The 24,166-nt window shown below is 38.1% G+C and overlaps 1 protein-coding gene across 1 annotated transcript in view; it reads right to left on the bottom strand.

Moving 5' to 3' along the window:
• Window positions 1-24,166, bottom strand: part of LOC146000101 (palmitoyl-protein thioesterase ABHD10, mitochondrial-like) — a 49,064-nt gene that overhangs the window by 12,854 nt on the left and 12,044 nt on the right. The window contains exons 2-4 of the mRNA XM_083137441.1: window positions 18,267-18,408; window positions 14,763-14,882; window positions 10,816-10,977 (exon numbers count right to left, since the gene is read on the bottom strand). Coding sequence (XP_082993567.1) covers window positions 10,816-10,977; window positions 14,763-14,882; window positions 18,267-18,408 — 424 coding nt within the window. The remainder of the gene's footprint in view (window positions 1-10,815; window positions 10,978-14,762; window positions 14,883-18,266; window positions 18,409-24,166) is intronic.

Genomic DNA, 24,166 nt, shown 5'->3' with positions numbered 1-24,166 from the left:
CAATATTGGAAGGTGACTTAGAGGGCTGGACGTATTTTAATTTAAAATTCAGAACGTCCCAAGAGTTTTAATGGTTGAAGATCCCTCTTTTTGTATGCTATGTGGTATACAATGTACAAAGGTTTTATGTACACTACCGACAAAAAGTTTACGACTACCATGAAAAACTGCCAAAAAATCAGTATGGAGTGTTGTATGGAACAAACTGTTCCTGTCCAAGAAAGACGTGACGATGAGACACATGGAAAATGCAATGTAGTCTAGTTTGAACCTTGCAAGACGCGAAACCAATTTTTTTCAGAATGTGTAGCATGTGGTTGGCAAAATGGAAAGTGACAAAAACGTTTCTGAAGCTGGCAACATTGTAGCTGTGTGCTTGAAACCGTTCAGTACGGTAGCCAGCCTCATGCGCATCCTTATCAGTGGCTAAGGGTCAGTTGCTGTTCATGCAGGCGACATTGCGAACCCATTATTGTGTGTGAGGTGTGCAAGGTAAGTGGAGCTGTGTTAAATGGCCCATCATCGTGGGGAACAGGCGATTTCGGTTAAAAAGCATGCTGTGATATGTGCACTGAAAAATGAAGGTTATTCGGAATGCGAAATAGCAAGAAAACTGAATATTTCCAAGACTGGTGTTCTTTGTGCATTGAACAGATACCGTAAAACCAACAGTCATGCTGACCGTGCACGTAGTGGAAGAGCTCGTGTAACGTCTGCAGCTGACGATAGATATATTACAGTAACTAGCAAACTGAACAGGTGCCTAACAGCACCAGTCATCGCTGCTTCCCTGAATAACAGCAGAGTGACGCCTGTGTCTGTGTCAACGGTGAAGAATAGGTTGCGTGAAGAAGGGCTGCATGGTAGAGTAGCTACTAGAAAGCCATTGTTAGTACGTGTGAATAAGATGAAATGATTGGCCTGGGCTAAAATGCACCAAGGTTGGACTGTGGATAACTGGAAACGGGTACTCTGGACGAATGCAAATATGAATTATTTGGCACCAATAGGCAAACCTTTGTGCGTCGAAAGGTCGGCGAGAGAATGAAAGAAGAGTGTCTTGTTCCCACAGTGAAACATGGGGGTGGAAGTGTAATGGTGTGGGAATGTTTTCGCAGAAACCAGATGGGGGACCTTCATAAAATTCAGGGAACATTGGTAAAAGAAGGGTATCATCAGATATTGGTGCACCATGCCATACCCTCTGGTCGTCATCTTGTTGGTAGTGGGTTTATTTTTCAACAAGATAATGATCCCAAACATACATCCAAATTGTGCACGCGGTATTTGAAACGCAAGGCAACAGAAGGGGTATTAGTTCTCATGACGTGGCCACCACAGTCTGCTGATCTTTCACCAATTGAACTGTTATGGGACCAAATCGATAGGGACATCGGGAAGAAGGTGCCCAGCAACACTCAACAGCTATGCGAAGTCATCAACGATGCCTGGCGTAACACTCAACCATCCTATCTGGAAAAACTATTGAAGCGCATGCCACGTGTTTGCGCTGCTGTCATTAAGGCCCATGGCGGACATATTGATGAAAGCAAAATATGAGGTGACATTAGTATGTATAGTGGATGTACCTATGTTTGTACATTGCCAAGATGATTCTTACATCTGTTTCTTGTACATTAATTACGAAATACATTTATTTCTACTGATATTTGGCACTTAAACTTTTTGTCGGTAGTGTAGTTCGATGATAAACACTTAAGACAGAATCCTTTTATGACGTCATCCCTCCTTTGCCAAAATGCATATTCAACATACACAACCAGGGTTTCGGAGCGGAGCGGATCAACGCTCCGGCTGTTGCCCACGCTCCGGAGCGAGGAGCGAGATTCTAAGAAATGGTTCGCTCCGCTCCGGAGAGGAGCGATGTCTAGGCCCGCTCCGCTCCGGAGCGGAGCAGCGGGAATCGGAAAATTTCTCGCTCCGCTCCGGAGCGAGGAGCGAAATTTTAGAAAATGGTTCACTCCGCTCCGGAGCGGAGCGTTACCTTGACACGCTCCGCTCCGGATCGGAGCAGAGGAAGTTTGAAAATTTCTCGCTCCGCTCCGGAGCGAGGAGCGAAATTTTAGGAAACGGTTCACTCCGCTCCGGAGCGGAGCGATACCTTCTGACCCTCCGCTCCGGAGCGAGGAGCGATATTTTAAGAACTTGCCCACTCCGCTCCGGAGCGACTCCGGAGCGCTCCGAGGTTGGATAATACGAGTGTATACAGAAAACTAACGATCAAAGGTTCCGAGTACATTAGTAATTTTGTTTGTGGAATTTGTACGGCATTTGAAAATCGCCTGTTATTGTTGTTATAAAACTGGTTATTACTAAAGCTAACGCCACGGAAACAGTCCAGACACGATTACGTCACTCACCTACAGTGTTGCCAATAAGCAAGGAATAATCCTTACACAAGACACCAGGGAAGGCACAATAAACTGCATACGTACAACGCGAAATGTGTGAACTGTGAAGCGTAGAAGAAGTGTGGCAAACCTGGAGAGCCAGGGGTGTGGAGGAGGCAAGGGGAAGCTTCAATCTTCACTGGACTGTTTTCGTAAAGAGAACGATATTATTATTATTATTATTACATTTTCATTATCACTTTTACTACTCTACCACTACTTCTGGGGACAATATATTTCAATAGCAGGTGTGGCACCTGTGGTTTTATAAGTTGAGAGAATGGAACCTCTCTCTCACTTCCTGCCACCAGGGATCGCGACTGAAACTCATTTCGGTTCAACTTCTGGTTCGGGCTAAGCACTTCGGCATATCGTCCCGACGTTACAGTCCACGCCGCGGGAGAAGTGAGTTATTCCGGAATATTGGTTCGAGTAACACTGGCGAAACTACTGCAGAGAATCCATTCGACCTTCTAAAAGCCAAAAGCAACTTGTACGGAGGAAGATAAAAGGCAGACAGGTGTTCATGCAATACACTCGATGGTGCTTGATTGCCATATCTAACTTTCTTTTACGCTGGTTATGTATGATACTTTGAATGTAGCGAAAGGGAAAAGTTTAAAGTAATTGGAAATTCAGGTTGCTAATTTTAACTTTTCGATTTTTGAATGTATGAAGTTAAAAATCGGAATCATGCTTATTAATGTTACCGTAAACACGGCCAATTAGGAAACGTTTTAATTTGAAATACAGAGTTTTCATATCTAACTTTTTTTAAATCTTGACACTAGACAGTTGAAAACAGGCTAAATCAAAAATGTAAGTTGCACATTTGGTTTAATTTTATGAAGGTATAAAGTCGAAAATCGGAATGCTGTTTGTATACAGCCGAACAGGGGAATTTAAATAGTATGAAATAGTGGCCGCGGTGGCTCAGTCGGTAACGCGTCTGACTACCATGCTCAAGGTCCCGGGTTCGATCCCCGGCCGGTTCAAATCCGGGAACTTTTCTAACGTTGGAAGCAGCCCCGGCGCCCACCGAATAACATGGGTACCTGGGGGGGGTAAAGGCGGTCAGAGGCGTGATGCTGATCACATCACCCCCACTCACGACCGGATCAAGAAAGTGTGGGGCGTTACCCCTATACGCCTTCATGGCGTGGTGCTAAGCACAGGGGAACACTTTACCTTTTTTTTATGAAATACAGGGTTGTCATATCGATTCTTTTCCCAATTTTAAAGGCAGGAAGTTGAAATAGGTAGTTAATGGTTACATACGTATACTACTGCAAAAATTACAAAATGTCTGGTTGCCATATCTAACATTTCAAGTTTGTAAGCAGTAACCTGGAAATAGGCATGGTGGTTATAAGAAAATTGCAAAAAATTTGGAAAGACGACGAATGGAATGTTGCTATATTTAACTTTCTGAGTCTAGAAAGCCAGAAAACGTATACGTATAAAATTAATATTTTTTTGTATTAATTACGTTGTACACAGCAAACTGAAAGCAAGTATTCAGTAATGAACAATTTGTAGTCAGCAGATAAGTCGAAACAAGATGTATAAACCTTAATAACCGTGAAAAACACAAAATGTAATATTATCTACTTGGATAGGGCCATGTCCTGAATTTTATGGTTTCATTTTGAAAAGCAGGGCTGCGAGCAATACGTGCCTTCCTCACTGATGGCATTTGATTTGATTTTTGTTACTTAGCTTTGAATTTTGGCTAATCGCGACGATGTTAGGGCCAAGTGGCCATATTTCGGATACTTAATTTCAAATTAAATTTTCAGTACCTAAATGTAAACAAAATAAGCCACAAATGTGTTGATAAACATCGAACATATATTTATTAATGTTTCTGAAAGTTATATTAACATATATAAGAAATACTTGGTATATTTTATGAAACAAAGAATTGTATGCATATTTTTAGTCTGACAAAAAGGTTTCCTAATGTCGGATAGGGTATTTCCTAATTTCGGATAGGGTTACTAATGAGTATTTGGAAAGGGTGCACAATTTCGGATAGTCTAAATTAGGTACCCGTGTAGCATCCGAAATTAGGAAACCCAGTCGCATATTCAATATGGCGATTCTGTGCGTTCCCATCTGAAATAATGTGACTGAAACTACGTAATAATGTTTGCTGAATCTCTCAAGATTATATAAAATTTAGACAGAAGTGAGTAAATACTAATCTTCTAGTTGTGAGCCTTAAGTTTGGATGGTGAAAAGTCCTGAAAAGTCAGAAATATCAGCCACACACTAAAGAAACATTGCTCAAGGTCACGCACAAGGGTGAAACTGGGGGACGAAGTAGCGTGTTAGTTGGCACTATCTGCACTTCAGCGCTGCTGTTCTAAGGTGGAAATTTCTTGGTATCCGAAATTAGGAACCTATCCGAAATATGAGCACTTGACCCTAATGAGAGAATTGATAAATATGTACTGAAAAAAAAGTACCGCGCTGTACCCCGATAACATAGTGGTAACAACGTCGCCTTGTAATGAAGGGGCACTGGGATCGATACCCGGTGTAGGGACATAGTGGCTGGAATCCCACTTTAGGTAGGATTTAAACTGTAGGTCTATTCTCAATAGCGTATTGTTGAGTCTTAAATCCACTAAAAGTCCATAACTAAAGGCATTGTTTCAACGTATGTTGAATGTATAATTGCAATGTATATTGTGATAAATTAATCCTTAAGCAAATATATATTTGTAATTCTGTTTAACAATAAGAGACTTCACTTTCCTTTACATCTATTCACAAGAGCATAAAAATACAACTTGGAAATTAATTTCCAAATGAACAACCTCTTATTCATACAGTATCTTTTACGTATGTGTGTGTTTTCTGAAATCTGACAAAGTCCTAATAATGTATTCACTTCATAAGTGTCTATTACATAACAGAAAGCATCATTGGTTATTCAATATCAGACGAATAACGAATTCCATGGGAATATTTCTGCGAGTTCGTGGATGTGAGTTCAGCTCTCAACGACAAATGGTGTTGGTTTGACCCGCGTTAATGTCATTGGTTTGTGTTCGTTTCTCTATCACAGTATATTTATTTTCCATAGTTTCGGTGTCCTATTTTTTTGCCGACTTATCTAGGATTTGTTTAAAATTACGAATCATGAGAAATATACGATTAAAGGCAAGGCAAAGTTAATAGTCCTGTAAAGACAAATTGAAACTTATACTTAGTTGAAAGTCATTGTTGATTACAATTATGGAAATAGCTTGATCGAAATACTTGGTTTTCTTTTACATACATTTTTGTAATTCTTTTTGTGCACCTTTCCATTCCTACTTGAACAGGTAGACTATAAATAAAAACTCGGCATGATTTCCTTCAATTAATTATTACAGTATAGATCTTCGATGATTCTCGTGGCTTATGATGCATAGAATTAACAATTACGCCTTTTTCTTTGTTGTTCTTTTATATTGATTTAATAAATCTAGTCACCTTATAATTCCATTAACCGAGACTTGTTGGAATGATTTATCCATACGCATGGACGTCCGGAAGGGAGTGGGGCCTCGCCCATCGGAAATGAAAGTCAATCAAAAAGCTCTTATTTCACATATAATTTCATTTCAGTCACAGTAATATATGTCAATTATTGCAAGGGCGTTGCAGAAACATGATAACTTCAAACTGTAGAATTTTTTTAAAGGGAGTAATACTATTTTGGGGAAATTTTGCCTCATTCTACCCCCCTCCCTTGGAAAAATACATTGCTTGTCCCTTCCTGGAAAATATCCTGAAGATGTCCATGTATCAGCGGCGTTAAAAATTTCATTAAATGTCCATACATCACCGTTGACAAACACACATAATATGCATGTAATGATACAAGAGAACACAGCCTTTTTATGACAGTAAAGAGAAGAACAACACGCGCAAGTAATACTTTTAAAAGAGAACAATCTAGCCAGAATTGGTGTAGCATAATTCTAATATAACTGGCAACACCGGATCTGTCTGGCAAAGGCGATGTCTCTACCATGTACGGATAAGTCGAACGCAACGTACAGCGCAGCGAACGAAGTTCTCAACCCCGAAAGCACACACAAACAAGCTATGTACCAGTTTCACTCTCCTCCCCTCTTTAAACGGGCACAAGACCAATGCGCTAACCGATTGCACTGATTCACCTGCAAGGAACACGGAATACGGCACACAACGAAGCTGTCTGTTGTATGGGGGAGGTGGGTCGGACAAATCCGCAAAGCAGAAAAACTGATTGCTTGAAATTATTCGTAACCCATTCAACACATAACAGTCAAACTCTTATATCTAAGAGTCACAATACAAAATAGTACATCTCAATGCAGAAATACTATTTACGTAATTCATATTTCAACTTACATCAAATGAACAATTTATGTAATATAGCTCTCTTTCTCTCTCTCTCTCTCTCTCTCTCTCTCTCTCTCTCTCTCTCTCTCTATTGAGCCACCAAAACAACATTCTTGTATTGTTTTGCCAATGTTTAATGTGCATGATTGATTGATTGATTTAGTTCATTTTACTTCTCTTCTTTGTCGCTTTTGACTAATCGCAGAGATGGGGATGATCAATGTTATGATTAAATTGATGAACGATACACACAAAGATTGTACACTCGCCTCACTTAGTACTCCGGCAGTTTGTTTCTTTATACAGCATATTTGCAGAAGATAATTCAACATACAAGTGTATAAAGCAAACTTATTACTAACTTCGTTGACCCTGTACATACAGACAAACAACTAGAGTACGTGGAAACAGGACTGCAGGCTCTTTTCCATGTGGTTCCACTATAACCACTCCGTCACGGAAGTCGGCTTTAATGTGCACATTCCCATTATTCATAGTTGCATTACAGCATTCGTGTAAAAAACCCTCTTAAACCGGATCGGAGCGTGCTGTCAAAAGCGCCACGCTCCGGAGCGGAGTGCTGTTATATCATGCTCCGCTCCGGATCGGAGCGTGCGACTCAAAAAGTCGAACCACTCCGCTCCGGAGCGGAGCGTACGTCTCAAAAAGCTGAACCACTCCGCTCCGGAGCGGAGTGCTGTCGTACCACGCTCCGCTCCGGAGCGAGGAGCGGAGTAGAACTGACGCTTCGAAGTCGCTCCGGAGCGCTCCTTTAGTACGCTCCACACTCCGCTCCGAAACCCTGTACACAACACGTACGAGGTGTGGCTAGAAAAACGGACTGTTGCTACAAAATCTTTTATTGGTTATTTTGTACAATTGGAACATTACCCCCTTCAAAGTACTCCCCTGCACTATTGATACACCGCTCCATATGAATCTTTCATTGCTGGAAGCAGTGCTGGAAATCATTTTCTGAAACCATGTTCATGACCTCCGTCGCTTTTGTTTTCACAGATTCTACGGTTGTAAATCTGGATCCTTTCAGTGCTGATTTGACCTTTGGAAATAAGAAAAGTCGCACAGAGCAAGATCCGGCCAATAGGATGGATGCTCTAACATTGGGATTCCATACTTGGCCAAAAAAGCCTTGACTGACAACGCCGTGTGGACAGGAGCATTGGTCCTGATGGAGAATCCATGACTTGCTTTTCCACAAATCAGGTCGTCATCTTCTTACTCGCTCATGGAGGCTAGTCAGCACCATAATGATGTTGGTTGACAGTTTGACCTTCGGGTACCCAATTCGAATCAATTCACCGACATTTGCAATGTTTGATTCCGTTTTTAACGTGCAAGGCCATCCAGGATGAGAGTCGTCCGCGATCACTTCTCGTCCCTCTTTAAACTTTTGAAACCACTCAAACAATTGACATCGTGAAAAACACACTGTACACTTGCTTCAACAAAACATAGGTTCCTCTGGTGGATTTTCCGAGTTTCGTAAGAAACTTCACATTGATACGCTGTTCCACTTTCACACTTAACATTTTTCCAACAGAGCACAGATGTATGGTTCACTTCGTCCACAAGCTACAGCAGAACTGAGCACCGTGCATCCTGGGCAATCACACAGTCGGTAGGCAGGATATCACGTTATACGCTCATGCACCGCTTGACCTTGACGCGCTTGCCGTTTGTCGACAGCAACATCAATCCGTTTTTTTTTTCTAGGCACACCTCATATTTCTATTTACTAATTTTCTACTTCTACTACCAACACCACACATCCAAATGTCAAATTTCCTATCTTGTTCTTACTAAATTTACGTAGTTTAATAGCAATGAGTTTAACAATAATGTTGATTTATTCAATATTGTTTTAATTGAACAGAATGCCTTCAATAAATTTTAACCACTAGTAACGATAGTCAACAGTAATTCGACACTTAAATCTTCATGTGAATTTTCAACAAAACACATAAGTAAAGTATTTGACTCGTTATTTTCCAATTTTTACAAGCTTAATTATAACAATAGTAATAAAAAGCCAATTACGAACATTCATTTATTTTGGCTCTCCTTTGATTCCAAAATGCATACTCAAAATGCTTTCGTCCAGCGAAAAAAAAAATGCAAAAAATATTTTATATTATTCGGGTAATTTCTCTTTCATTACTTGTACTAATTCAATCAATCTTTTTACTTCAGTAAAAACAAGGATATTAATTTATTTCTTATTAATACGTAAAATGTGTGGATGCATTATTTTTAAGCCAGTAATCAAACATAATTCAACCCACTCAAAGAATGCTCAAGGGGAATGTGTTATCTACGTTATTGGTTACTTGGGTATACGAAATTGTACGTCTTTTCTCATTCATACACTTTATTGCAAACAATCACCAAAAATGCAAAAATGAGAAAATAGCAATTGGAAATATTAACTTCTTTACTCTGTCGTACGTCATTATCAAACTAATCATGGCTGCCGTGGTGCTGATCACTGTGCTTCTCGCTTGCAAGTATTCAACTGCATTGTTTTGTGAGCCTTAGCATTCACAGGTTTTGATGGCACTGGTGCTACAATCTAACTGCTGCATGCAGAACTATGCGTCAAAACAAAGCAAGTTATGCACACTCACAAGGAGTGCATAGCGAAGTAGATGTGAAGGTTTTTTAAGTGACAATATTATTTAGAAAAAGTTTTTTTGTCACTAAAAAACGTCACAGTTCAAGCTTGGAAATGTGTGCTTATTATGTATTCTGTCAAAAATCCATTTCTAGTATGATTTGAGAAAAAATGGTCTGATAAAATTCACTATGTCTTATGCTATATTTATGATTTGGAGTATTATATGCTCCACTAGGCCTTTTTTATAAGTTTTCTGAAACTCTTGACACTTGTTGAACCTCAAGTATTTCATGCAATATTTTGTAAAATGTTCTGAATATAAACATTTTTTTGACTGGGCTTTTCTGGGGGGAAAAAACCTGGGGAAAAATGGGTTGTGCTCACCCGGGCCAACAATGGAATGAAAATCACATCAGCAGATTTATCAAGAAAAGAATCCAACAAGACATGGCAGACAGAAAAAAGTGCATCCTATAGATCCACCAAGCTTTCTGAAACGTCGGAAAATATGTGAACTACAGGCTTCCCGTATCTTTAACTAGCACCACTGCTCGTGGTAAATCTATACTACTGGACTTCCCAACCATATGAAATAAAATGACCACACCATCAGAAAGATGTCAGGCATGAGATCCACACTAATAAGACAAAAATCAAAGAAACATGACAGTATACACTTCCTACACAAATTAAACATAAACAGTGGAGAGGCACACCACATCTGGATTACAGATGGCCAAATATATCCAGAATCTGGAAAATTTAAAATATGGATTCGGAAGTTTTACTATCTGGATTTCGGAGGGAGAGGTTTATAATAATTTTTCCACTTTCAATGTAGAATTTATTAACAAAGTTGTTCATGTGCTTCATTTGCACATGTGATGTTTTACTTGCAATTTAAATAAATCATTTGCCAGCAGAACCCCTAACCACATTCATTGTGAGCCATCACTGTATTAGATCAATTCACATTGAGATAATTTGGTCACGATTTTGATGCAAAGAATTCTCGGTGATATCGTGTGGTGTCTAGCAAATTTTATTGCTCTGACAACTTATTTTTTGTTCAATGTTAATGCATAGATAGACATGGAAAGATATTTTCCTCGTAAGCACGGTTTGTGTTTTCAACAGGTAAATTCATGTTTAGCATGGAAGATACTGACATCTCTGAAATCCAGATTTTCTCCAAAATTTGGCCATCCTTAATCTGGATCTTTCTAATGCAAGAGCTAGTGTGCAAGAACAGCAGATGACACCAGAAACAAACAGTCAATGAGCCCACCTAGAGGTACATTGCTAAAAATGCACACCCAAAGCCCTGAAGAGGGACTTGGGAAGAAAAGTACAATCAAGGTTGCACTGTATTGCTACCGAGCTTACCTTGACACCATGTATTATTCTCACAGGGACGGGCACTGGTATTTTCTTTTCAAGGTCAAATTCATGGTTTTTGCTTTCTTCAGCAAAGCTTTTTCTAAGAAAAATGTCTCCATACCTTGCATGAACTATTACAAGTTTTCCTGCATCAAACTTTGCTTTGTCCTGCAATTAAGCAAAATAAATTAGTGATACAGGATTCACAATCTAATCAATTTGGAAATTTTATAACACCCCCAAAACACATGCACCAAAAAAGCTACAATGTGCTACTACCAAGCACTTGACTTCAGATGAGAGAACCCCATTAGTACTTGGTTATGTTTAAATTTTAGAGGAAAATACTGGCTGGACAAAGACTTGAACCTGAATTTTTCACTAAAATTTACACATAACGCACTTCCTGTGTGTGTCAGCCTAGGTGCCAAGCAAGCAAAAGAAAAATGCCTGTTAGCATCAAAAACTTTCCATACAACTTACAAATTAATACTTGCTACTTATAAAGAGTTATTGCATATGATTTATTAAGGATGGTACCAAGTAATAACTAATAATGTTTGCAGTCAAAATGTGGCATAGGGTAGATTCCTATAAGAGTACGCGGTCTTGAAAGAGTATGCAGTGCCAATTTCCAAAGTTGGCAGCATTGTGGGATGGTAGCTTCTAGACGTTAGCAAGCAGTAGTATGGAAGGTTGTGTATGAGCATGAAGTAAGTAACAAGTGGCTGGTAGGGACTGAGTAATTAGCAGGTAAATACTTTACTGCCATTTCAGTGTAATATTACGCTTGTAGAATATAACGTCTGCCCAATAACGCTGAAATGGGAAGATGTCTGCCCAATAACGCTAAAACAGGAAGACAATGACCTGTATAGTAAATATCTGTGCACGCCTTGAGAATACATAGGTGTGGATTTCACATGTCTAGTCTGATAGATTCTGCCATATGGTGACCAAACATTAAATGTGGCATTGTCCTCAAAGAGTACGCATTGAACAGTACCCAAAGAGTTCTCATGCGTACTCTTGTGGAACAGGGCAGTTTCTATGTAGTAAAATTTCTTGAATCTCTGATATTTTTTAAAAGATGTCTGAGGTCACAATTTCTCAATAATTTTCTGTAAAATTAGAAGAATTTACATAGATTGAATCACAAATAAAATGAACAGTGCACCAGGAGGAAACCAGTCAGTGCTCAGATATTTCAATTCAGCATCCGAGAAATTCCAATGCTAGTGCAGTGTCTGAAAGTACAGACTGTCGAAGTGACAATGGCAGCAACAGACAGTCAGAAGTTAACCTACGATTATCTCCTTCTGGATTGTTCCCCCTGCCCAAAGCCAAGCATGAGTTGAAGAGCAGTAGATGAGGAAAGAAATCCGAAATAATATCATCATCACGAGGGCTCAGATAGTTATGCACTAAAAAAAAGTGCAAAATATGCACTAAAAAATGTAAAATATGCCCTTTAAAAACCTGTTTAATTTATAAATGCTGTATATTACAAACTATGAAAGATTACATGCCAAGCATTGAATATGCATTATTCTGAATGCTCATTTGCTACACAGATTTTTTTTCAATTAATATGGTTCTGCGTTAAATGAAACACAATACACTACAGATCAAGATCATGATTGCATTTGATAACAACATGTCTCAAATTTTCGAACTTGAAAGTCCTTCTGTTTTCAGCTAGAATAGTCTTATATTCAGAAACACACGTTCCACAAGTGGACTGTATTTTAGGGCAACAAAGTCAGACATCAAGTTTCAGATCATCCGCACGTTGTCCATGTGCGATAAGAAACTTACACGCGGCGTTGCCAGCTTAGTTGATTGTTCAGATGAGAATGACGTACTTGCCACATTTCACACAATCCAGAAAAAAAGGAAAGAAGAAAGACAGAAAAGATAAAGAGAAGAGAAGCGAGGAGATGAAAAACAAATATGGTATATGCTCGGTGTTGGTTGTGGGTACAAAAATATGGACATCAACTTATTTTCATACAAATATGCACCTGCATATGAAATATGCATTTTTAGTTAAAAATCCTTAAATATGCATTTGCATATGCAAAATGCATAATCCTAATCATCACCATATCGAGCAAGATTGGAGTCTGCATCATCCCAAAGTAGGGAGCCAAGCGTTGCAAAGGGAAAAAGTGCTTGAAATTTGATGCACCCGTACCTTCCACATCTAAAGACCTTCAAGAAGTTGTCAACTGCCCAGGATGCCATGAAATCTACGAAGAAACCAATTACAGAAGACTGGATTCAATGTGAAGGTTGTGAGGCAATGGTGGCATGGAGCTTGCTCTTCCTATGAAGGACAGGGTGCCTTTCAGTGTGACATGTGTTACAGGTTTTTTTCCTTCATCTCCACGACACTTTCAAGTGTGTACTTTTAGAGGACATGTTGCATACTCCTTAAGGACTAGTCCCTTAAGAGTACTATTTTGCATCCATTTAAAAAGATAATTGTATATCCTATATTTTGTTTCCATTCATTTTATTTTTAGTTCCATACGAAAGTAAAGATACTACTTGAGAAGTAGGTGCAGTTGTTTTGTGTTTAAGTTTCCGTAATATGGCTTTAAACACTAAGTGCGTACTCTTATAGGAACCTACCCTACATGTATATGCTGTTAGTAGCATTTCAAGACAAAATTATAAAATAATGGTTCATCATGGAGTTAGCCCAATTCTCTTTATAACATTACTGTTGTATTAATGGTAATAATTGTATTACAATTACATGCTAATGTATGTAAATTACCCAACAGAAAACAGAAATAAAGTAGGCCATACATAAACTGTTGTAGGATGTGTTCATTAAGAAGTGAACTTAGTTAAAGGTATGAGACAAAGGCTTGGTAAAGGAGCAGGTATTTACGATAAAACTGAAATAATTTTTACTATGATTGCTTATGGCGTTAGGAAGTTACTGATTGAGAACAACCATTGAAAAGAAGGATAGATGGGAATAATAACAACATTTTTGTACATAATGTTTTGACCCCCCCCCCCAAAAAAAAAGGATTAGGCCTAATTATAAAATTATTACTAACATATTATCATCAATTATTAAAGAATGGATCACATAAATGATATACCATAAACAATAATAATGTATTAATTATTATAACCTCGGTAGGATTTACATAAGTGTTTTTTGTCCCTTCTGATCAACCTTTGATGTTGGTCCTACACTGAAATTGAGGAATGCCATAAGTATTTATCAGAACCAATCTTCTCAAGAACTGCTTTATTCTTCACCAAATGATCGTAAAACTCCCTGAAAAAATAAACCCACCATATCTGACACACAACACAAGAAATGTCTTTTGAATTTGTGTCATGCCAAGAAGTATGAATTTAAATTCTGGTTGCATGGTCATATTGATACTACATGCACGCTTTTTGGCCATGCTTATTCACTGCTCTACAAATAACAGAGCATGCACAAAACAATACAACGCTCAGCACAAGCTAGCTTAAACAGTAAACTGCTGTCTGGTCCAATGTTCTCAATGACAATGTAACATTTTTATGGCTATGAAGTTCCAGCTGTTTTGTCAGTCTTGCCATGATGCTAGTTCAAAAATCCCATCATTTTTTTTTTATATCATGAATTGTATCTCATGACTTGGTTTTCAAGCTAACTCCTAGACTTTTATAAAAATGGGACAAATATATATTTTTTAAAATAATATTGACGGGACGACCTGGAAGTGCCTCTCAAAAGGGACTGTCCTGGTGAAAACAGTGTATGCCACCCTAATCATGTAGGAGAGAAGAGAGTGTTGAATTCTATTCTCACCCTGGATGTAGAAATTTGTAACAATGGCTCTACCTGTAGCAAAACAATACATGAGAAAAGGACAATTGAATTGAAAAGTAGGCAATGAAGCTAACAAAAACAAAACACACTTTAATAAATATACCTCATCAGACATTGTATTGTATGCAGCCATGGTGTATGGATAAATGAAATTCACAGCAGGAGCCACTAATATTAAACTATGAATTTTTTCAACGTTGGCAGCAGCAACTCTGAGAGATACCTGAAAGAATAAACAATAAGTTACATGTTAATTTTATTTGTTTAACCTTTAGAGGTAAAAAAGGTAAAAGGTAAAGTGCTCCCATGTGCTTAGCATCACGCCACGAAGGCGTATAGGGGGTGTGAGGGTAACGCCCCACACTTTCCTGATCCGGTCGTGAGTGGGGGTGATGTGATCAGCATCATGCCCCTGACTGTCTTTACCCCTCAGGGTTTCCCCCAGGTACCCATGTCATTCGATGCTGGATGGGTGCCGGGGCTGCCTCCGTTAGAAAAGTTCCCAGATTTGAACCGGCCGGGGATCGAACCCGGGACCTATAGCATGGTAGTCCGACGCTTTACCGACTGAGCCACCGTGGCCACTTTTAACCTTTAGAGGACAGATGGGAAATATAATGAGACACCAGCACCATGTAGCAGCAATTAATGTGCCTTTTATTGAAAACTACACATGATATATCAGTTCTGTCTCTTTTGTTCATTAGTGTACACCTGAAGGTATGACATACTCAAATTACAATATATCCATCGTTAGTATCAACAACAAGCAGCATCAGGGTGTGTACCAAAATAAAAAAATAAACATTCTTGACCCCTTTTCACTTTTCTTAACGTTAATTTATGCAACCCTTACTTACGTAAAGTTGGAAATTAGCAATTAAGAAAATATACATTTACTTAATGAAAAACCCTTACCAAAAGGCCAGTTAATATGAAAACTGAAGCCGTATTTAACACAAGAATTAGACTTGCTTTATTTATTAATGCATCCTGGACTGCATTTGGCAGACTAGCAAGGCTCTTGTGTCTGTACTTTGAGCCAGTATAATCTTATGTGGGGTTCGTGTTGTCGTCCCTATATATTTGTGATTGTCCCTTCACATATCTTATCTTACCACCATTCTTCCTCATCTTCACAATTAGCCAAAGGGGTAGAAAAGTGAAGTAAAGCAAAATCAATCAATCAGCCATTGTGATAACAAAAGTTGTTGATCACAAGCAGAGGCACTGCTTGCATTATTCGAATATCATTTAATGTACTTAATGTTTTAGCCTTATTTAGTTTCTATCACACTCGATTTCACGAAAAATTACAGCCGCAAACTCCCTCAGCAGCTCTGTAGCAAGCACCAGGCTCAATGCTTACGCACTCGAAGGAGTCACATGGTGAAGCGTGAAATTCTGATGGAAACCCGTCCACAATGTTTCTACAAAAAGCTCTGCTTTTGAGCTTGCGTGATTCCTGAAAATAGCCGAGCTCAACTGAAAGCAGAAGGATACGTCTGAGGATACATTGCCAGCAAAAACTAGTAACGAATATTTGTCTTCATGAACACGTAAACAAAATTGCGAATAAAATCATAATTTTTAGTCATATAATAACTAAAAGAAGTTATTATCACTGTTCTAAATTCCATATATCATATTACAAATTATTTTAGATTTCGCAAAATGTAAAACACGTAAAAAATTGACATTGGGAGTTGGAGCGAAATGGCAAAGGACGAGTGTTTGCGTTTCCAGGAAGTGGAATGTGCACCCCCATGAAGAGTTTCCCCAGGGAGGGAGGGAAGATTCAACGGACCTTGGTCTGCACCCTGCATCCAGCTTGGTCCAGCTCAAATTACATCAGAAGGGTGTTGACCCCTACCAGTGTTTGCAACTGCCGAATTATTTACATAGTAATTCAAGTGAGCTGTTTCTCAAATTTTACAACTACATTCAATAAATTGACGGCTTTTGAATAGAAATTGGTGTGAAAATAAAGCTATCTAAAAAAGAACTATCTATTAATATTTGTACACAGCACAGAAGAACATGTTTTAGTTTTATTGTTGTTGTTCAGTTCGTGTTTTAAGTCCACTTTATGCACAATAAGGCTAATCGGGACTGGACCTACAGTTTACAGTGGGTGCTAATAAATAAATGAGAAATTCCGTACACCTTTAGTCGTATGCGGAAAGTTTGCATATGCAACATGTTTACTACGATATGAATAACGTTACCTGGAATTTGGAAGTAAATGTCATATGGTTTATTTTTAGTACCGCCACTTCATTATGATATTTTGTCAAATCCAGCGAACGGGCCAATGAGGCTATAAACCTCAACCTCCCCCCAACCCCCATGCCATTGTACTACTTGTTTTGTTGCACTGAAACATTACTTGCCTCCTTCGTAAGACTACGCTTCGCTACTGATCACAAGTATATTTCTTGACTTTTATTGACTTCTTGACCTACTTGATTTGCTTTATTTCACTTCACTTTTTGTGTCACTTTTGGCTAATTTGCGAAAATGGGGATGAGTGATGCTATGATGAAATTGATGAATGGACACTCACAAACACTCATGCCGGAACCCCTGGCATTGTAGCACGATGTGATAACCACTCTGCCACGGGGGCCGGCTTCTTGACCTATTTGTTGATTTATTTACTTTTCCTTGACTTTCATAACTTTCTTGTTTGGCAGACACCCTGAGCATTTGCAGAAGTCCTTTGTTTCCCTCTTGGTATTATGAGATAGATCTTTTAAAAAAGGACTCTTAACTCCTGAAATACAGTTTTTTTTCTGACACATATCACTTTTACATGTACCAATGAGAAGAAAAGAACTTTTTCATAACATGCGACAATTAGGGGTCCGGGACCAAGGCAAAGGCCCAATTTTCAAATTTTTTCGAAATTATGGCTTTTAGAAATATTGTGTTATTTCCATTTTTTCCAAAAAATTGTACCACCGACATTACATATCCTCAAAGAGTGATCTTTTGTTGTGATTCCCTCCAAATTTGGTGCATCGAGTGTCCACAGGGCTGACGCTAGAAGCAAAACTGTTTCCATAAACTGGCAAATACTGCTGCTCTTATACATTGTTATTATTTCCTCCCCAAAGAAGTATCAGCCTATTATCAACAAAACTTTGCATGGTTGTAGGAATGTACCATTGATATACACTACTTTTTTATCCACTTTGATCTACCGTGGTGGGCACAGGAGCATGCCGAATACAAATTTCTTTGTTAAATTTTATTAAAACTGAATTCCTTTTAAAAAAATGCAAGGAATATGTTCTTTCAAAGTAGAAGTTGTTAATCAACACTGAGTTTATGTCTGGGTAAAATTTCTTTTAACTGAGTTTCATTCTGAACATTTTCCAATTTTTTATTATTCATGATGTACATGCATAAGGTAATGAAAACACTGCACTTCCTTTACTGACAGATATTTTACTACACAAATATTTAGGCTGGTGAAAGCTCAAGAAGCACTGAAACACAGCCAAGAAAGGAAGTCCAATGTTTGAGTAAACAATTTATAAGTGTTTATTTTTTTGAAGCTTGTTTAATTAAAAATTAGTATAATTTAATATAAATATCTTACCCAACCCCCCATACTGGAACCTACAAGTAGGACTTTATCCTTTGCCACTTCCTGAACAATCTTCGTTAAATCTTCTATCCAGTGGCCAAAACAAACTTTGTTGACATCACCTGGGGAGTGTCCTACTCCTTCAAAATCAAACCTACAATAATAATAATAATCATTATCACGTAGTGTTTGCATTTCAGTAATTTTATGTTACCTTTCTCTCTCTTTAGGTAGATATATTCTGTGTTTCAAAATTATATGAACGATTTCAACTCGTTACATTTTATTCATAAATTGTCAAAAATAAGATACAATTTCACACATATGTAATGTAATTGTCAGTGCTGGATCTACAAATCTTGTCCCCCCCCCCTGCAAAATATTACCAAAGGCCCCCTCTTTCTACCTTCATACACACTATATATATATATTACACATATATAATGTGTGTGTGTGTGTGTGTGTGATTCTTGATTTCATGTTGATAAAGTCATATACAAGGGCATATAGGGTGATTCAAAAGTTCCTTAACATTACCTATAAAAAGTAAAGGAGTTAGGCTGGGTACAATTGGTTATGATAGAAACAAGTTAGGCTTAGAGGGAACTACATTGGTGTGTTCCAAGCGAACGTCCGCTTGGAATGTGCTTATGGGTGATGTGTTTATGCGTCGATTTCTTCAGAGATTTGGGGGGAGAGCAAAGGTAAGTAAAGCATTAATACTGATTTCTATCTGTTTGCGGGGGGAGGGGTTAGTTGGGACCTAATACACTTGAGTTAACATTTGAAAAATTGTAATTACAATAACTAGTTTTGACAACAAATCATATATATCAGAGTACATCGAACTTTATTAGCTGGACAAAAAAATAATTCACTGTACTACTGTGATTATGTAATTGTACAACATAATACTCTGCATGTAACTTTTGACTGAGAATTTGGTTTATAATACTTATATTCATAATTCGGTTTATAATACTTATTCCTACAATCTTTTATAGGTGTTTAATATCTTCACACATATTTACATAAAAAAGGAAGGCCCAAGATAAAATTTTCATCCAGGCGAGGACTATTTTTGGCACCTCAACTGTCCACCCTGTCACCCCTACCTCAACTTTCTACCCTGATCCCACTACTTTCCACCTTCGGCCAATAAAAAAACATAGACCATCTTGTATATTTATGGTTTTAACTACAATAAATAATAGCCTCGTTTTTTTCAATACCTTATTGTCAAACTACACGTATATTGTAGATTGATATCAAAATAACGGTATTGTCTGTTTAAATTAATACATGATTTTGTAATATACTTGTATCATTGAGAAGTAACTTCTACACAAATCCAACTGTTTATAAAACTGTTTATTACATTTATGTAATCAGAAATAAGGATTTAGATCTACTAAATCTGGATGCCCTTGTTTGGCGCCATCGAAGGTGGTGCCCCAAGCAATTGCTTGGGTCACCGGCCCTTCAACCGCTCACACACTCACATACACATATTGTTTTGAACGTTGGTTAAGCATTGATATAAATATGTAACACTGCAACTTTCAGCCACATCAATGAAGTATGAAGTAGCACAGATACATATAAAGAAATACTAATCTGATTATATAAAACAGTGGCATATTGAAAACAGAATACTTTCAACTTCTGCTTGACTTTTCCGAAGGCAAAAAAAAGTGCCTATTTTGCAATGGACTGGCCCATTCAAGAATATGAAGACTAAGAGTATTCCCATGCTTCTCCCTCTTTTCTCACACATACGCATTCATAATATACCATGCGTTATCCTTAATTCATTGTCACTTTGAAAAGGAAATACTGAAATAGTAAATGAAAAGCACAAGGAAGACTCTCACATTATTGATTCTGACCTTTTCAGAGCAAAATCCGGCATATTTTCCCACATGTTGTGTGGAAAGTTTCTGTGTGCAAATGTTATGTAATATGTTGAAAGTTATACATTGGGCCCCTATGGGGGGTGCGGGCAAGAACTGAAGGGGTCCGGGCCCCCTGGTCTCCCAGGTTTCTGCGCCCGTGGGCCATGGTGATGTGATATATATATGAAACTTTTTTCTCACATCTGGATGATACCTTTGTTACAATCATGCAGTCATAACTTTTTCCTTATTACATATAGGTTGAAGAAACCTTCACCACTGCATTTATCGTGAAATTCTAACCTGATTTGATTCTAGTCTGACTGCCACGTGGAAGACCCTAGGTAGGTGATCTAAGGCCAGAATTTTTCCGGCTTTGTCCCCGCATAAAGCATTTCCAGGGCCCACCCAGCCTCAAATCAAATGGTACCCGATGGGGGAATAAAGGTGGCTGGAGCATGGTGCTGATCACATCAAAAATATGTGGGACCCTACCCCCAAATACCCTAGTTGTGCCTTCATGGCAAGGTGCTATGTGCACGGGGAACAATAACCTGTATACTCGTTTCTGTACCCATGAGTAACTTTGTTTATTTTTTATATACGCGAGCCCTCTACTATGTCAATGGCTTAGGGCCCCCTAAAGGCTTACTTGTCCCCCCTCCCCCCTGCAGTGTGGGGTTTTGCAGCTTGTAGATCCGTCACTGGTAACTGTACAAGTTTAAGTGCCAATGGTTATCGCGAAGTTAACCCACAAATGCTCAGCGAAGTTAACCCACAAATGCTCAATGTGAGCACCCTTCATTACTCTGCAAACATCAATGTGGTAATCTAACTCCAGATACATTTCAGCATGTTCTCATCAGCACCACAGCGCTGGTGGATCTTTATGAAATTGTGCACGAAGCTGACATTGCACACCCACGACCAACCTACTCTTCCAAATGCTTTCTCCTCACCACTGGCAGCCATTTTACATCTTGTCAGTCTGGCACCTGGTGGTAGAATTTAGAACTACTGGGACTGCTAAAAAAAATTAAAAAATAAAGAAAAATATAAAAAAACTTAAGGATGAGTTTGAATGTATTTCACAGGATATTCGATCGGTGATTATGTTGTACTGCTCATGGAATGTGTTTATATTGTTCAAATCATTTTGAAACACACTGTATGCCACAACAGAAAATTCTGCATTTCAATTTGAATACTTGTGTCATATTTCTCTTACTGTGTCATTGTGAGGGCCGAGCCGATACCACTTTGAACCAATACCTCTTACAAATTCCCACCAATACTTGAAAATTGCAATAAATAAAAGAAGTTCAAAATATTGATCAATATGAGTGTGTAAATATTCTTCTCCAATTATATGCACCAATTTACCAATAAATTTGCTTTAGAATATTCAAGGAGTAAATTAGAATATTAACCAATCAATGCCCATATTTTTTTTCTTGGATTTTTTTGTTTAAAAAGTTTGCCTTAGGTTACCTGTGTGTGAACGTTATTACGAGAGAACGAAAAATGTCATAGTTTGTTTATAAAAGCATTTTATTGGCTGATCCCCATTTGGGGATCATGGGCAATAGCATGTAAATTAGTAATATTTCAAATTCCATTTACACAACTAATTCTCGATCTCATCTTACATTTAACATACATGTATAACAACATTCAGTGGTAGCGATTAGGGGGGGCATGGGGCAGTTACTTTTTGTCAATATTGTCCCCGCAGCAGTGGCGGCGAAGCGGTTCCAAATCCGGGGGGCAAAGATGATATATTTCCCTTTGTAGATAAGGTTTAGTATAGTGCGTGGGGGCAAAAAATGCCGCCACTGCCCCACACTATGCTAAAAATTATCTACCAAAGGAAAGTAAACTGTCCTTGCCCCACCCAGTTTTGGCACCAAATCGTCGCCACTGGCAATGATGAACAACACAGATGCATTATTACAAACATGCAGTAATGTTGTTGTAATTACAGAAGTGTTTATTTATTCCACACGTTAAAACAATCAACATGCTAAGTTTTCGACTGAAATATCTATTTGTGGCACACTTCGAAGCAACCAACTTGCAAACTAGCATTGCATTTCTTTGCCAACATTCTTTTTGCAAACTCCACATTTTCTTTTCTTTCCCTCTTCAGTCCTTTGTATGAAGTGTCCCAATAGATCTTTTTGAATATTCTTCAGAACACATTTTGCTCCTTTATGATAAGATGGTCTCTCTCTGGGATTTTCATGTCAATTAAAGAGGTCAGCTGATGATATACTCAAGCAATCATCCGACGGAAGGTGAGAAGTGGCATTTTGCCTTGAACTAATAAATACAGTACATGTCTATTGACCACGGCTACCAACTAACTAACTAACTCCCTAGCCTTCTTAAACCCGAAGGTTCATGGCTGCAGTAACACAGGCCTTCCATCTTTCCCTATCTTGAGCAAGTTCTATATACTCTTTTCCATCCCTACCGATTTCCCTTAGGTCCATCTCAACGTTGTCCCTCCATCTTCTTCTTGGCCTTCCTACAGGTTTCTTACCATCAGGTTTCCCAACAAGAATCCTGTAAACTCCTCTTTCCTCTCCCATTCGTGCCACATGGCCTGCCCACCTAAGTTTTCTTGATTTAATTATTCTAATAATATCTGGACATGAATACAAATTATGTACTTCTAAATTATGTAACCTTCTCCACTCACCTGTCTCCTCATCCCTTTTAGGTCCAAACATTTTCCTAAGGATCTTATTTTCAAATACTCTCAATTTATGTTCCTCTTTCAATGTAAGGGACCAAGTTTCACATCCATATAATACTACAGGCAAAATTACTGTTTTGTATATTTTAACTTTTAGTTTCTTAGATATTAAACGAGAAGACAAGAGTTTATGAAGAGAGAAGTAACATGCATTTCCTGAATTAAGCCTGCTTTTTATTTCCTCATTTGTTAATATTACTCCTAAGTATTTGAATTTGGAAACTGGTTCAAACGAGTTGTTATCAATAATTAGATTTTGATTATTACCTAACATTTGGTTTCGGCCTGTAAGCGTATATTTAGTTTTCTCTTTGTTAACTTCCAAACCTATCTCTTTAGCAGTTTTGAAAAATATTTTAGCATTATTCTTAATTGTATTCACATCATCCCCAGTAAGTCTCCATCATCTCCATATGCTAACAACTGAGTCACACCATTTAATTTTAGTCCTTCTTTAGTTTCTTTTACCTCCCTAACAGCATATTCTAAGGCAAAATTAAAGAGCAATGGAGATAATGCATCTCCTTGTTTTAACCCATCATGAATTGTAAATTTGTCAGACATATTAATACCCACACGAATTTTACTTTCTGTTTCACTGGTGCATATTTTTATCATACTAACAAGCTTCTTAGGTATTCCAAACTCTGCTAATATATTATATAATTTATCTCTTTTGACCGAATCATATGCTTTTTTTGAAATCAATGAATAGCTGATGGACATTTTGATTATATTCCCACTTTTTTTCAAGTGTCTGTCTGATGTGACCACGGATACGTCAATTGCATTTGTTATCAAATAAAGAGACCACTTTTCCCCTCAAACATTTGTGCGATATTTCTGAATGGACTAATCAAGCAGGGTCGACTCCGCCCATATGCTGGTTATATTTAGAAATTGCTTTTGGCTTTGGAATGGCTACATATTTCTTTCTTGGCTTTGACATTTTTTCACTTGCAGAAATAAATGCAATGTCTGATAATTTGACATCACTTTCACCATGTTTTTGCCTTTCCATGTGATAGCGAGGACCTCTTTGCTTATGTCAAGTCTAAAATCATGTGTACCATGAGGTTCTTTCTTCAGTGTTTTGTCTGTTTTTTACTGGCAACTTACTCATTCGATTGATGCAAACAGTTCCTGTAACACAAATTCCCAATTCTTTCAGTTGAAATAATGTTCACGTCTTCTGGCAGAATTTCCACAATATCTATTGTACCACTATGTTCTTCATCTGAATCACTGCCACTAAC

This window comes from Lepisma saccharinum, chromosome 16, assembly GCF_977018435.1.
Source record: "Lepisma saccharinum chromosome 16, izLepSacc3.1, whole genome shotgun sequence".
Lineage (NCBI taxonomy): Eukaryota > Metazoa > Arthropoda > Insecta > Zygentoma > Lepismatidae > Lepisma > Lepisma saccharinum.
This window is presented reverse-complemented; position numbering and strand designations above follow the sequence as displayed.